This window comes from Capra hircus, chromosome 3 (assembly GCF_001704415.2).
Source record: "Capra hircus breed San Clemente chromosome 3, ASM170441v1, whole genome shotgun sequence".
NCBI lineage: Eukaryota > Metazoa > Chordata > Mammalia > Artiodactyla > Bovidae > Capra > Capra hircus.
Window position 1 is genome coordinate 20310364 of NC_030810.1, and position 14373 is coordinate 20324736.

The window sequence follows — 14373 nt, forward strand, 5'->3', positions numbered from 1 at the left end:
AATTTTTGCTTGCAGAAACCGAGGGCTCAGAAGAGGAGGATAAAGAAAATGACAAGGCTGAAGAAACACTAAATGATTCAGCTCTTGAAAACAAGGTGAATTATTATTTGCTGAGTATTATCTCCTTTCTTACTGTAGGACTATGGTTTACTAGTGTTGGCATGATTATTATAGTCATTTCTTAGTTAGGGTTTGGGGACCCTTTGTTCGTGCTGAGAATAGGCAGATCCATTTGATCCTAGGGGTTCTGTTAATTAGGACAGGACCCATTGCTGTCACTTTGATTTGTAATCAAAGATGCCTGTCTTGTGCTTCTGCCTAACACCAATGATTTGGATATACTTTAGTCCCTTCAAGAAAATGAAGAGGAGGAGATTGGGAACCTAGAGCTTGCCTGGGATATGCTGGATTTAGCAAAGATCATTTTTAAAAGGTAAAACTCTTGGTGCTTTTAGGCTTAGGTTGGGAGTTTGGGGGTTGAAAACAAAACAGGCTTGGTCAGATGTTATTAAGGTTTCTAAGTATCTTTCCTTCTTTTAGGCAAGACACGAAGGAGGCTCAGCTTTATGCTGCACAGGCACATCTTAAACTTGGAGAAGTTAGTGTTGAATCTGGTAATACATTTTCTATTTTACTCTCTAACGCAGTCCCCCCCCCCCCCCATGCCTTAACCTTCTTCTAATTCCTTAAAATCCAGCTCAATTGATCATAAATTATGGGCAGTTAGTTTTGAATGGACAGTAGGTGTTTTGGGTTCGTTATGGTTCCTAGAACAATGAGTAGTCTTTTAAATGATACTCTAAATGAAAGTCTCTCGGTAGGTTGTTTTTCTTTTGGCTGCGCTGTGCAGCATGCGGGATCTTAGTTCCCCGATGAGGGTTGGACCCATGGCCCCCTTGCATTGGGAGTGCAGAGTCCTAATCACTGGCTTGCCAGAGAACCTCCCTCCCAGTAGCTTTTTTAAGTTGTCCGAGGGTGCTGGAGATACTACAAAGAAAAGTGAAATATATATAACATGGGAAAACATTTCTGCAGAATTTCTGGAATTGTAGAAGTTCTGTATATTAAATGTACATTTGCTTACTATTTTTCTCTTCAATAGAGAATTACCTCCAAGCTGTGGAGGAGTTCCAGGCTTGCCTAAACCTGCAGGAACAGTATCTGGAAGCCCATGATCGGCTCCTTGCAGAGACTCACTACCAGCTGGGCTTGGCCTACGGGTACAACTCTCAGTATGATGAAGCAGTGGCTCAGTTCAGCAGATCTATTGAAGTTATTGAGAAGAGAATGGGTGAGTATGCGTCGGCTGTTTGCACAATAACTATGATGGATCCAGTATTGACAGGTTTTTTTCTTTTTTTTTAAAGGTTCCTTTTGTGTTATCTATTACTTACTGATCACTTCAGTCTTTTCTTTCTAGCTGTACTAAATGAGCAGATGAAGGAGGCTGAAGGATCACCTTCTGAATATGAGAAAGAAATTGAGGAGCTGAAGGAGCTGCTCCCTGAAATTAGAGAGAAGATAGAAGATGCAAAGGAGTCCCAGCATAGTGGGAATGTAGCTGAACTGGCTCTGAAAGCAACTCTGGTTCGTTTGGTTTCCTTGTAGAGTTTTGATAGTCACACATTTGATATTTTTGAAGGCCCTTTCATCATGGTACCTAGTGTTCCATTTGGTAGGAATCTTCCTCATGACTTGGTTTCCAGGGATTTGGGTGTCAGAAGGAATGTGAGAAGTCATATATGATTTCCTCTCAAATAGTAAATACAGTGCTTAAGACAGTATGCTCTGGAGCCAGACTGTGGGTTTGAATTCTTTCTCAGCTACTTACTGTGTGACCATGGGTCTGAGTAGAGAAGGGGGGGTGATGTTGCTACCATATGGAGGCCACTAGTATTTGAAGTCTTATTAATCAGTTGCTTGTAGGTAGGTGAGCTGGTGGGTTCTATCCTGGGACCCACTTGGGTTTGTCATTTCTCACAGGTGGAGAGCTCTACTTCAGGTTTCACTCCTAGTGGCGGAAGCTCTTCAGTTTCCATGGTGGGTATTCAGGTGATTTTTGTCAGTTATTATTAGGCCTCAGTGTATATTTCATATATAGCAGTACATTGGTAACAAAGGTTTCTTTTTTGCCAGATTGCCAGTAGAAAACCAACAGATGGTGCTTCCTCATCAAATTGTGTTACTGATATTTCCCACCTTGTCAGAAAGAAGGTAAATCTATATGTGGTCATTTCTTTTCTTTTCTATATTCTTCCTACACTGCATTTCCCTCCCTACAAATGATACATGAGAATTACCTTTCACATAAACATCCCTAATACTTGGTGCAATAAGACATCTGTTTTGGGACTTCCCTGGTGGTTCAGTGGCTAAGACTCCAAGCTTACATTGTTGCGGGCCTGAGTTTGATCCTGGTCAGGGAACTGGATCCCATATGCCACAACTAGGACCTAGTGCAGCCAAAAGAAATATATATGTCTTCTGGCAACACTCCTGGTCTATTTTAGCCCAAGGGATGTTAGGAAAGCTGATGAGGATGTCTAGTCAGATCATCCCATCTTGGGAAGCTGGCAGGTTTACAGTAGTCATTCAGCAGCAGACCTCCTTAAACTTGTGAAGGAGCCTTCACTCTTATTTTGCTTCCTGACTCAACTGTAGAAATTCAGATTTGTGGGTTGGTCACTGTTGTCTATTCCTCATCCCTATCCTTTCTCTTCATCCTTGAAGAGACTGAACTGGTATGTTTAGGCATACCAGTCTCTTCTGCAGAGGACAGGCTGTGGCTCAGGAGACCCTTAGAACTGTGAATCCTGGTGTTCATGATCTTTGCACCATAGGGAAGATGCATGTGTTACAAAATTGTTTTATAATTGTCCTTTTAAAGACAGTAAGCACATTTGTGAAGCTTTCACAATTAATTATATGTTTATAGAGGAAACCAGAGGAAGAGAGCCCCCGGAAAGATGATGCAAAGAAAGCCAAACAAGAGCCGGAGGTGAATGGAGGCAGTGGGGACACTATTTCCAGTGGAACCGAAGTTTCCGAAAACATGGAGGAGGAGGTGGGCAGTTAAGCAGGGTTTGGACTCTTGCCTCATTTCCCTTGTTCTCAGGGACTGGGGAAACCAATGCATGTTCCCCAACTTGATCCTCTTTGTATTATTTGATTGCTTTCATAAAAACAATGAGGTTGTACAGGAAAGTTTGGTTATGAAATGTAAGATGTCTCATTGTCAAATACATACCACAGGTCCCCCTCTAATGAATGTGTAAGAAAACGCTTGATTGCCAAGACCATTCAGTCACTTTTGTTTGCTCCTCTTTCTGTCAGCCTTATTACAGAGAAGTTAGGAAATGGCTGTATACTTGTGATCACTTTTAGTGTAGAGAGCAAAGCAGAATTTAAGGGACTGTGTTGTTCCTCTGACTGAGGCCAACTCAGTTGTGTAAGAAAGAATGGCTTAAAGTAGGGTCACTTATGCCCAGGCTCCCTGTTTATCTTCCAGGCTGAGAATAAAGCTGAAAGCCGGGCAGCAGTGGAGGGGACAGTGGAGGCCGGAGCTACAGTTGAAAGCACTGCATGTTAAGAGAGGGAGCAGAGCCTTCCTCCCAATGGAAAGTGTTTTTGTATATAATGTATTTTTTCACTTTTCGGGGATTCTTTTTGTATAACTTCAATAAAGATTGTAAGCAAAGGTTGAGGCTTCGATGATTTTTTTCCCCTTAAATATTGGCTTAATCTGTGCCCCTTGGAGCACTCTGGGTTTTATACAGTGGCCAAAGGTTTTTGTGTTTCTTTCCTCCTCTGTATTGATCTCTGTTGGAAGTTCTAATCCAGATTCCTGTCTAGTGTGGAGGTGATGAAATCAAGCATGGCTGCAGGCCCTTATCTTCCAGTGGTGCTATATCTTCTCCATTATGAATACTCCGAACCTGGGCTGTCTTGCAAATTGAGTGGTGCTCTCCCTGGACAGGGGCTATAAAACAAGACTTAGTGAAGATCTTGTTCTTTGGTGCTGATACTGTTTGATGGACTTTGTGAGCTAATAACAGCTATGCCAGGCCTTGGGTGGCACCTTGGTATCCACCTGGTCTCCATTTAGGGCCATAATCCTGTCCTGGAAAAAACAAGAAAATTTGGGGCAAGGGATCGGGCAGGGGGAGTGATCCTTGAGGAAAACTGTTGTGCTAACTGTATAAAATTGAGCTTGCAAGTGGCTGAGGGACTGACTGGACACTTTGGATGTGGTTGGAAGAATCTGTGGGGAGAACTGGTTGGTTGAGTTACATTGTTATATTTGAACCTTCCTGTACAGAAAATAGCAACAGTTGGAATTGTTACCTGTCCACAGTTTTGAATTCTTAAATAAAGATGCTAAAATGCCTCTGGACTTGTGTTTAAAGAGTGGGATCCTGGGCTGCCTGGAGCATTTCAGTGGGATGTCGGGTTGAAAGGTGGAAACTGGCTCAGCAATTCTGGCTGCCCAGTCCAGGGGTGCTGGTGCTTAGGCCACTGGTACTAATGTCATCCCATTGGGCCCTTGCTCATGTCCAGGGTGCAGAGCCAGTGTCAGATCTGTGACTTGGCTGCCTCTGAGCTGACCTTTAATAAACTGCTTTATATCAGGCAGGATCTGAACTTGAAACAGGGCCTGCCCTCTACTACCTAACGGGATTTGATAATTTCAACACTCACAGGGCTACTTTGCTGCACTGGACAGATAGCAGGTTAGAACCTGGAGTTTGAACATCGAGTGTTGGAGGCAAAGGCAGCTAGCTCTTAATTATCAAGCCTTTGATTTTGCCAACACTGGGGTCTGAAGCCAGGCCCAATATAATTTCAGCTGGATTTCACCTCTGATGAGCCCCCTGCCAACTTGGGGGGAACATGACCAGGTTGTTTGTAAGTAGATAGGCTACAGGAGCTCCCTGTTTTACGGTGACCTTGAGAATCTGGAAGGCTTCCTGGAGGATGTGAAGAAGCTGGGATAAATAAGTGGGCAGTAAGACTGGCTTTAGCAAAAAAAAAAAAAAGGGAAGCAGCTCATAGAGTTCCTTTAGCTGAATGAAAAACTGTCTCCAAGTCACCTTTCAAAGAATTTATATGCTAGACAATATTATAAACCCGACATGTTTAATCCTCACTTTTTTTTTAAACAAAAGGATAATAGGTAAAGAAAGGCCAAGTGCTTGTGGAAGTTAGAGCTGGGACTGGAGCTCATGTTACGTGCTCACATCTGTATTTGTTTCCATACTCTTGTCAGAACATGGAGTTAGTAAAGTTGCAGATCCCAGAAGAGGCCTCAGTGTAGGCCCCAGTCTTGTGCACATTAAAGCTACTCATATCCCCATTCTTTTGGACTCAGAGCCAGTGGGGGTGGGTCAAAGTTGTGGGGAGGGGACCCTCTTCTCTGTGCCTGAGTCTGCTGGTTCAGGCATCTTCGGGAGGAGGGGGGTCAACAAAGGCAGGTTTTGGGGCGAGGGGGCTGGCTTCTGGTGAAGATGAGTTGGGTACCTGTGGAACAAGGAGAGGGTAGATCTGCAGCAGTCTTTGTATGGAGGTTAACAGCACAGCGTCTGGTGTCACACCACTTCACAGTTAACTGCTTACTATGAACCAAGTTAACCTCATTGTGCTCTCATTTCCTTATCTGTTGACACAGTAGTACAGACCTAATAGGACATGTGAGTCTCATGAGTTCATTCATAGAAAACACTTAGTAATGGCTTGGTAAGTACATAGTGGTCAACAAAGGCTGGTTATTAACCACATCAACCACACCTGTGGTGTCCCCGCTCCAGTTGGGCCCTCACCAGAGGTGGGTACTGGTACTCCTGGGCATTTGCTGGATTGATCTCTGCCAGTGTCTGGACATCTGCATCTCTTGCATTCACCAGTCGCACAAAGAGCTCAGCCTGATTAACCTGGGAAAGGTGAAATGGTCTTGTATCTGTAACGTGAAGGAGCAGACCCAGCCCCCATCCTCCACACTCACCTGGGGAATCCCATTCAGCTGCCCAGGGCTAAGGCTGGGGTCCAGGGGGAGGGCCCGAAGTGGGAGACGCCAACGACCACTTAGCAATCTCTGATTCTGGTCAAATAGCACTAGTGAGGCCCAGGCCTTTGGCTGTGGTGCCTTAGCCCATGCTAGCCCCTGCCAGGCCCGGAGCTCACAGACCACAGCTACTGATGGTGATGGTAGTAGCCTAGAGCAAAACCAAAAATGTGTCAGGAGCCAGAAGTGGTTATGCTCCCTTCCTAGGACTTGGCCCTCAGAGTCAGAGTCCTTGTATACAGATGAGGAAATATAGGGACAAGCCTCAGCTGTGGCAAAAAGCACCAAGGAAATAATCCCCATGTACTGACCTGGGTACAAGCTGCTTGCTGGCAAGGATGGCACAGTTGCCGGTGGGCCCAGGAGCTGGAGGTGGGGGCAGGCAAAGGGCTGGGGGTAGCGCTGTGGTCCCTCCTGATTCCTGTCCATCTCGGGCCAAACCAGTCATTAGTTGCACCCAAACCCAAGAAGCCTCAAGGCCCCGCAGGAAGTCATAGAAAATGACAAAGCCAGGCCTAGGAAACACAGGTCTCAAACACGCACACACTCCAGTCCATCCTCCCACCACCTAGGCAGTTCCCTGATCCTAGCTGGCCTGAGTGGGTCTCCTTAACTAGCAGCAGTGACTAAGTCAGAGGATGTTGAAGGAGGGAGCAGGCCTCACCCAGGGTTGTAGGGTGCAGGGCCCAGGATGTCAGTGGCAGGCAGGAGGTAGTGCGGGTCCCTGGCCAGGTTCCTGGTCATGGCTCCAGGAAGCTGCGACTGCGCAGGAAGAGTTAATTCCAGAAAGTCTCCCAGGCAGCCACTATGCTCCCTGGGCTCCCCCAGCTGCACAGAGCAGAACTGCCCGCATCCCAACCCCCGGTCCTCACAGCCTTCTCCGTGCCACCCAAGAACAGGACTCCGGTGGAGGGTGGCAGCGGGGGAGCCACGGGAGGCGGGAGGCTTGGGGGATCTTCCCTCCTCAGGTGTGGGCTCGGATTGGCCCCAAGTCTCGGCTCCCCGCGCCCTAGGTACAGGGAAGAGAAGGGGCCCTTGAGCAGGACTCAGGAAGTGAGATACTTCATCCCCAAGAGCCAAACCCATGCAGACACCTGGAGATGCGCGTGGACACGGGACTGATGGGGCGCAGACACGGGTCGCATTCCCCGTGCATGGTCCCTCTAACCCCTTTCTCTGAGCCTGGCCTGCTGGGGAGGGCTGGGCAGGGTGGAACTGGGTGCTCACTGACCCCAGGGCATCTGGCCTGCGCCCCTCTGCATCTGCAAAGCCAGGATTTCTGCCTCCAGGCGCCGGTTTTCAGCCTCCACTGCTAGAAGCTCCTTGAATGCAGCACCTGTTCGTCCTCCTGAGGTTGAACAAATATGACTCGTCACCTCTGATCTCTGGTGACCAGCTGCTCTGAGCAGCTCTCCAGCCTTGGTACTCTCTGAACACGGCTGATTGTCAGCTAACATTCTAGCTACCACCGCATAGACAAGTGTTCTACCTTGGAGTTTCACTTAAGTGGGTCTCAAGCCAAAGGCGTCCTCCCTCCCCGCCCTTCCCTCTTTCCAGAGAGGTCTCCTGGCTGGCCCGCTCCTGTTCACCCCTGCGTGTCCGCGACCGCCGAAGCTCGAGAGCTGATGCCTCCGCTTGCAGCTGCCACATCCAGCCCAGAACGCCAGGGTCCCGGCCTCCGCCTCTAATGTAGGCTTCACGCAGGGCCCTAGGGAGTAGGGGACAAGAAGGCAGCAGCGTTTTACCAGAATCGATCAGCGCTTCGTCCCGAGCTCATCCCCGGGCCCGGACCTCACCCGATCTCCGCAGGCAGAGTCCCTGGGGTGGCCTGTAGCACCGGACCACAGAGTTCTGCTTCTCTCACGGTGTTCAGCCGGGTGCTGGGGTCGGGACCGGCGGCACCGGGACCGCTTCAGAGATCAAGACGAGGGTCTCTGGTAGCCCCGCCCCCTCCCGACGGCCTCCCGCGCGGCCTCCAGGCCGAGCCCCCCTCCCCGCTCAAGCCCCGCCCCGCGCAGGCGCAGCTCTCCCGGGTTCCCACGCGTCTTTCTTACACCGGGTTGGCCTGGAGCTGCTGAACGTGCGCCCCTAACTTCTCCAGAGCCCCCCGCGTTCGCCCTGTCTCTGCCCGGAGTTCTCGAAGCTCTTGCTCCAGGCTGAATATGAGTGATTTCCCGTTCCCGGTCTGGGCTAAACCTTGGAGGCGCCGGCTCAGTTCTGAGGGGGTAAGAGCTCAAGTCAGACGGCCGTGGGGAGACCTCAAGGCAAGGGGGAAAGGTGGGCCCTAGCCCCCCTCTGTCCCCTCACCCTCGCCGCGTTGCTCTAGGGCCCAGCTCTGTGCCGTGGTCTCTGCCACGCGCCTTGCGTGAGTCCAGTGCAGCGCCAGCAGCCGCTCGCCCAGGCTGCCAGCAGCCTTGGAGTGGGCGCTCTGAGCCGTCGCCTCTGAACGCCTCCAAGGCCCCTGTGGCCCCCTGGGGATTTCTGTTACCCAGGGTCTCATTTCCTGCAGATAGAGCCGCAGCCGCTGCACCTGGAGGTAACAGTTACCCGCAGCCTCTGTTGGGAGTAATCTGACCCACTTGTGATCTCTAAGTTTGGGGGGGAATGCCGTTTTGTGCCCGTGGGGAAAGCCGGGTGTACCTCCTCCGTTAGCCTCTTCAGAGCTGATTTGCTGGCCTCCTGATCCCGGAGGCTGTGGTGTTCTTGTGGCACAACCTGCGGACGGGGTGTGGGGTGAGGAATGCTGAGAGTTAGTCACTTCAATACCCACTCCTGGCCATGGAGGCCCTTACCCCGGGTCCCCGTGGTTCAGTGGCTACTGGGGGCTGTGCTCCAACTGCCACCTCCCGGGTCTGACGGCCAATGCAGAAGCGCTGAGTGTGGGTGGCCAGCAGGGCCCAGGAGCGGAAAACCATGTCACAGGACCCACAGGGCAGGAGCCTTGGCTCCCTGGAGTGGGAGGCCATGAGAGGGGACCCCTTTCCTGACACCAGCCAAGACCTGGAGAAAACAGGACAGGGGCAGAGGGAAAGGGAGAGGAGGATGAAATAGCCAAAGGCAGAGAGGAAAAGACCACGTTTACCAGGTCAAGTTTGTTTGGGGAGAAGCTTTAGCTCCCTGGGCAACCACCTCAGGTCTGGGCAGGTCTGGACAATGAGTGGGAAGGCTTAGTCACCTTAGGGAGGAGTCCCTGGCTTGAAAAACACTGTTAAAGCATTGTTCCACCTCACTGTATGAGTATAGGTACTCTCTTACCACGCCTTGGTTTTTCTGCCTACATTAATAAAGGGAAGCAAACAGCTACCTCCTGGAATAGCTGAGTCCATATCACATACTTCACCTTGGTCATTTAATAGCCTCTGGCAGGAAAGTGTCATCTTCTTCATTCTAGTTTTGCCCAAGTGGATGTATCCCAAGTTAAATGTCGTTGTCCATCCAGGGAATACTTGAGAGAGAAGACATTGTGCCTGGAAACCATGACTTGCTGGCTGAGTAAAAAGCATTTCCTTCCACCATGCCGCTCTGGAGGTAACATCTTTTGCATAACCAAGTCACACCAAGGCTCCCCAACTTCCAGTTCCTGCCACCCGCCAACACCCCCACCCCCACCCCCGCCACCACAACCAAGATAATCAGCACAGCCTAGAAAAGGTGGTTCTGGGAGAACACAATCCATCAGAAAAGGAAATAAAATACAGAAAGGTAGCCCTTCACTCGAGACTGGGGCCCACACAGGCCCCATTCCTGCTGACCAGATCTCCCTGCCAGCTCCCCAAGTAGATGAATCCAACAGAAACAGGAGCTCTGACCTAGCTACATGTTTCTAAACAAGCAGGTAGTGGTCACCTCACCTCCAGGTACTTAAGGCCAAGGTAGGAGCAGCAGCAGGTTACAAAGTATTTCAAAGTATGTAATCAAAGTCCAGCTCAATTTCAAGTGAGAAAAGGGCTACATTTTAGAAATTTGTTCTGAGAGCACTAGTTAAGTGGCAAAGCCCAAAACCAAATATACAGGATATGTCTAACTCAACCTACTTCTCATTTCCAATTTATAGTTCATTTAATAGTATTTCATTGAGCCTAAGATGCACATTTTTCATAATACTGAAATCAAGATTCACAATTAATGTTGTGTCATAACTGTCAAATTTTTTCTTTTCCTTCCTTCCTCTATTAATTTCTGCCTCTCTCAACCGCCCACATGGCACATGGGAACCCTAGTTTCCTGATAAGGGATTGAACCCTTGCCTCCTACACTGGAACCATGGCGTCTTATCCACTAGATCACTAGGGAAGTCCCAAGTTTTCTTATTAGTACTCTGCCTTCCTATCCTTTAGAATCTACCAAGTATCATGGTGGTTTCTCTTCCTCTAGTCTCTACCCCTTCTGGAATCTCCACTATAAGATAGTTATCCTTATAAGTGGTTGGGCCTGTTACCCCTTTGCTTGTCTCCCATTAGAGCATAATCTTGGGCTGCTATATCCACTAGGAACCATGTGATATACAGCTGGTCAAAGAATGCCACTATCAGTGATCTGTTAACTTCGAACTGTCCATCAGATCTTGGCCTAAGATTCCATTTTTAATGTAACTGTTTCTTCTCTTCCCTATTGAGTTGGGTGCTCCTTGCATTCCCAGGGCCTTGCAAAATGCCTGGGAAACCCTATATTCTTATTTAGCAGGAATAATGAGGCACAGAGTTCCTTAAAATAGGTACACTGGCAAATACATGGGCAGTGAAAAGCAGCTTCAGAAAGGAAACTTGAGTTTCTGGTTTTATTACTGGTAGTTTATTGCACAGGTTTTTCTGCATCAAAATGTATCTGCTAAAAGGAGAAACAGGTGTGTCTGAATTCAGATTTTCCTCAGACCTCTAAATCCACTCATCTAATTTTAAAGAAAATATACTTCTTACACAAGACAATCCAAACTGATGCAAAATATTTATTCCAAGTTAGTTATTTTATGCAGTAGTTTTCCCCCTCAACAGACTTGTGATAACCACATCTTTTAAATCTGTAAATAATGTTATCAAAATAATCTTAATCTTTGAAATCTCACAAAAATTTATATTTTACAATCCACCCTGAATATCAAGGCTGCAAGAATAACACAACATTTCCTATATCCAAATATTTTACAGCTGTACCCAGAAAGAAAAAAAAAAAAGGGAAAAAACCACATATGCTTGGTTAAGGGCTAACGTTACCCGAGCAGCCAGAAATAAAATAAAATATCCAAATTATTAGCATTAATTTAATACAATTATAACTTCAATAGTCACTTTGTCATTGACAATGATTGCTTGAGCACAGGGGTGAGTGCCCCAAGGGCTGGTAGTAGAAGCTGTTGCTGCAGACCAGTGTCTCCTCCTCTGTGCACTGCCAGCTCCCACCTGTGCATTGCCCCATATACACTGTGTGTGTGTGTGTGTGTTTTAAAAATCTTTCCCACCACACAAAGTTCTCTCTATTAAGCAGATAACAGGGAAGAACAACAACAAAAGCTAAACAAGCCAATCGCTCGCTCTCTCTTTGGGATATGATTATTTCCCTTGTGCATGAAGTATTCAACAATAACATAAGAAAAGGAAAAGGAAAAGAACGATTTCTTCTGTATAACCCCTAAACACACAAGCTGAGTTTACTGGGTCAGATTTCACTGTGAGCATTTATACGCCTACTTCCAGGCATCGTCATCAGATGTCTCACTGCTACTTGTCTCCGTGTCTGAGTCCTCAAACTCTGCCCTGCAAGTGCTTCTCCAAGGGGAGAATAGGCTGGAACTTCGACTCTGCAAGAAGCCATTCTTTCCAAAGCCATTTCTTCTCAGCTGTGGTTGGCATGGGAAAAAAAGAAAAAGACAATCATCAGTCACTACACTGGCCCCTAGGACCTGGCAAAGGCCAGAAAGTGAAAGTGTTAGGTGCTCAGTCAACTCTGCAATCCCATGGACTGAACCCATTTGGCTCCTCTGTCCATGGCATTTCCCAGGCAAGAATACTGGAGTGGGTTGCCATTCCCTTCTCCAGGGGATCTTCCTGATCCAGGAATCAAGACCAGGTCTTCTGTATTCCAGGCGGATTCTTTACTCCTGAGCCATCAGGGAAGTTGGGAAAGGCCAGGCTTCAGCTCAATTTTAGCCAGAATGTTCTAAGAATGTTCTTTCTTCTAAGAAACTGAAGATTTCTTACAGCAGTGCTTTTTGAACTGCAATGTGCAAATGAATCACCTAAGGATTTCTTTAAAATGCAGACTGACTGGTATGTCTGAGGTAGGGTTCAAGATTTCTTATTTCCATGAGTTCTCAGGTGATGACAATGACAGAGGAACAGAGTTCTGAGTACTGAGGTCTTTATGTCAGCCTATACTTTTTTTTATAGGATTTAACATCACTGTTATTTATGCTTTAAATACATACCACCAGAACTTAAGTTCTATGAGGTTTGTAGGGACCTCGCAGTGTTTTATTCAAAGAAAGAATATAGCCATTAGTTGAAGAAATTCAGAGAGACTATTTGGTTTCTTGGCTCTAGCTGAGGCACCAGAGGGAATCCACAGGGCTGCAAGCAGAGCAGGGTTAGCCTTCTTCCCCAGGGGCCAAGGGCTTAGCCCATAACCTTGGAAAATAGTGTTGTGGTTCTGATGAGGAGTTAGAGCTTCCAGGATGAAATAACATTGCTTTCTGTAACCTGCTAACTACTGACCAGGTTCTGTGTCCACCCCTGGAGGTCCTTATGGCCTGGGATGCTCCTCTGTATTTCTACAATGGTGACTTATTTATTGTTTTCTTTCTCAAGGTCCTTCTCACACCCTAAACTGGGACGTTTTCTCTTAGTCATTAACTGCTCTCCAGCAAAGTTTACCACATACCTGCTCTGTCTTCATGTGGAACTCTCTGAGCTCATCCTCTGTGAGGGGAAGACAATTCTCGTCATTTTCAGGATACTCCTGCCATCCCATTGCTTTCAGTAACCTAGTAGAAGCAGGTCAGGCAAAGAAAATACAGCTTTGAGTGGGAGGGAAGCCCTTAACTTTCCATAGAAACTTTCCTGCCCAGGGAAAATGGTATCCACTTAAGAGAAGAAATGTGGGTTTTTCTCTTTATACTCAGAAGGATAAGCTTTAATCATGACTACTTAGGTGCTTGGAATTAGATGGTAGATCTCCACAGTTGCTCTTTCCAATCTCAATAGATGCAGAAGAAGCCTTTGACAAAATTCAGCACCTATTCATGATTAAAACTCTTTAAAAAATGGGCATAGAAGGAGCCTACCTCAACACAGTAAAGGCCATGTATAATAAGCCCACAGCAAACATTCTTAATGGTGAAAAACTGAAAGCATCCCCCCTAAGATCAGGGTATCCACTTTCACCACTATTATTCAACAGTTTTTAAAGTCCTAGCTACAGCAATCAGAAAAGAAAAATAAAAAAATTCAGATTGGAAACGAAGTAGTAAAGCTTTCACTGTTTGCAGATGACATGATACTGTACAAGATAGTATCAGAAAATTACTAGAGCTAATCAGTGAATTTGGCAAAGTTGCAGGATACAAAATCAATACACAGTTGCTCTTTCCAGAGCATAAGAGTTATAGAGAACTCTTATGTAGAAGCAGCAGAATAAAGAAGAGTCAAACTGTCCCATAAGCAAAACCAAAGAAATCTCAATATCTCCCATGAGCAAATCAGCACATAGCAACATGTACCTAAGTTCTTATTTTTCTTGACTGCACAACACAGCATGTGGGATCTTACTTCCCTCACCAGGAATGGAAGCCATGCCCCTGCAGTGGAAGCATGGAGAATTAACCACTGGACCGCCAGGGAAGACGCTCTGAGTTCTCTTAATTTCATGGCATTTTGAACCCATAACTTTGTAATCTTGTTTCAGTTCAGTTCAGTCGCTCAGTCATGTCCGACTCTTTGCGACCCCATGAACTGTAGCACACCAGGTCTCCCTGTCCATCACCAACTCCTGGAGTTCACTCAGACTCATATCCATCCAGCCATCTCATTCTCTGTCGTCCCCTTCTCCTGCCCCCCAATCCCTCCCAGCATCAGAGGCTTTTTCAGTGAGTCAACTCTTCGCATGAGGTGGCCAAAGTACTGGAGTTTCAGCTTCAGCATCATTCCTTCCAAAGACCCAGGACTGATCTCCTTCAGAATGGACTGGTTGGATCTCCTTGCAGTCCAAGGGACTCTCAAGAGTCTTCGCCAACACCACACTTCAAAAGCATCAATTCTTTGGCGCTCAGCTTTCTTCACAGTCCAACTCTCACATCCATACATGACCACTGGAAAAACCATAGC

The 14373-nt window shown here is 47.1% G+C and overlaps 3 protein-coding genes across 6 annotated transcripts in view; 1 reads left to right on the forward strand and 2 right to left on the reverse strand.

Annotated features, from left to right (window-relative positions):
- Positions 1 to 4393, forward strand: part of NASP (nuclear autoantigenic sperm protein) — a 28856-nt gene extending 24463 nt beyond the window's left edge. The window contains exons 6-14 of one of the 2 annotated variants that reach the window (XM_005678528.3): positions 16 to 95; positions 348 to 433; positions 541 to 614; positions 1103 to 1291; positions 1421 to 1587; positions 1984 to 2040; positions 2137 to 2214; positions 2936 to 3064; positions 3509 to 4393. In XM_005678528.3, the coding sequence (XP_005678585.1) occupies positions 16 to 95; positions 348 to 433; positions 541 to 614; positions 1103 to 1291; positions 1421 to 1587; positions 1984 to 2040; positions 2137 to 2214; positions 2936 to 3064; positions 3509 to 3589 (941 nt within the window). In that variant the 3' untranslated portion in view covers positions 3590 to 4393. The remainder of the gene's footprint in view (positions 1 to 15; positions 96 to 347; positions 434 to 540; positions 615 to 1102; positions 1292 to 1420; positions 1588 to 1983; positions 2041 to 2136; positions 2215 to 2935; positions 3065 to 3508) is intronic. The other variant, XM_005678526.3, reaches the window with a different exon arrangement.
- On the reverse strand, positions 5087 to 9628 carry CCDC17 (coiled-coil domain containing 17). The gene is made up of 13 exons (XM_018043628.1): positions 8851 to 9628; positions 8699 to 8773; positions 8366 to 8588; positions 8113 to 8275; positions 7855 to 7968; positions 7648 to 7766; positions 7290 to 7406; positions 6931 to 7067; positions 6723 to 6820; positions 6370 to 6573; positions 5999 to 6209; positions 5817 to 5927; positions 5087 to 5517 (listed from the first exon to the last, which is right to left on the reverse strand). The coding sequence occupies exons 1-13, from the start codon at positions 9022 to 9024 to the stop codon at positions 5434 to 5436; spliced, it is 1830 nt and encodes a 609-aa protein (XP_017899117.1). The 5' UTR covers positions 9025 to 9628; the 3' UTR covers positions 5087 to 5433.
- GPBP1L1 (GC-rich promoter binding protein 1 like 1) overlaps positions 10827 to 14373 on the reverse strand; it is a 65915-nt gene continuing 62368 nt past the window's right edge. For 2 of the 3 annotated variants that reach the window (XM_005678524.3, XM_005678523.3), the window contains exons 11-12: positions 12932 to 13034; positions 10834 to 11891 (exon numbers count right to left, since the gene is read on the reverse strand). In XM_005678524.3, the coding sequence (XP_005678581.2) occupies positions 11739 to 11891; positions 12932 to 13034 (256 nt within the window). In that variant the 3' untranslated portion in view covers positions 10834 to 11738. Of the gene's footprint in view, positions 11892 to 12931; positions 13035 to 14373 lie in introns of all 3 variants that reach the window. The other variant, XM_005678522.2, reaches the window with a different exon arrangement.

Excerpts from the sequence above, each read along its gene's own strand:
- CCDC17 (XM_018043628.1), bottom strand. The coding sequence starts at position 9,024 with ATGGCCTCCCACTCCAGGGAGCCAAGGCTCCTGCCCTGTGGGTCCTGT. Across the intron at positions 8,276-8,365 it reads CCTAGAGCAACGCGGCGAGG|AACTGAGCCGGCGCCTCCAA; the intron begins GTGAGGGGACAG and ends TTACCCCCTCAG. Across the intron at positions 7,407-7,647 it reads GCGGTCGCGGACACGCAGGG|GAGGACGAACAGGTGCTGCA; the intron begins GTGAACAGGAGC and ends GTTCAACCTCAG.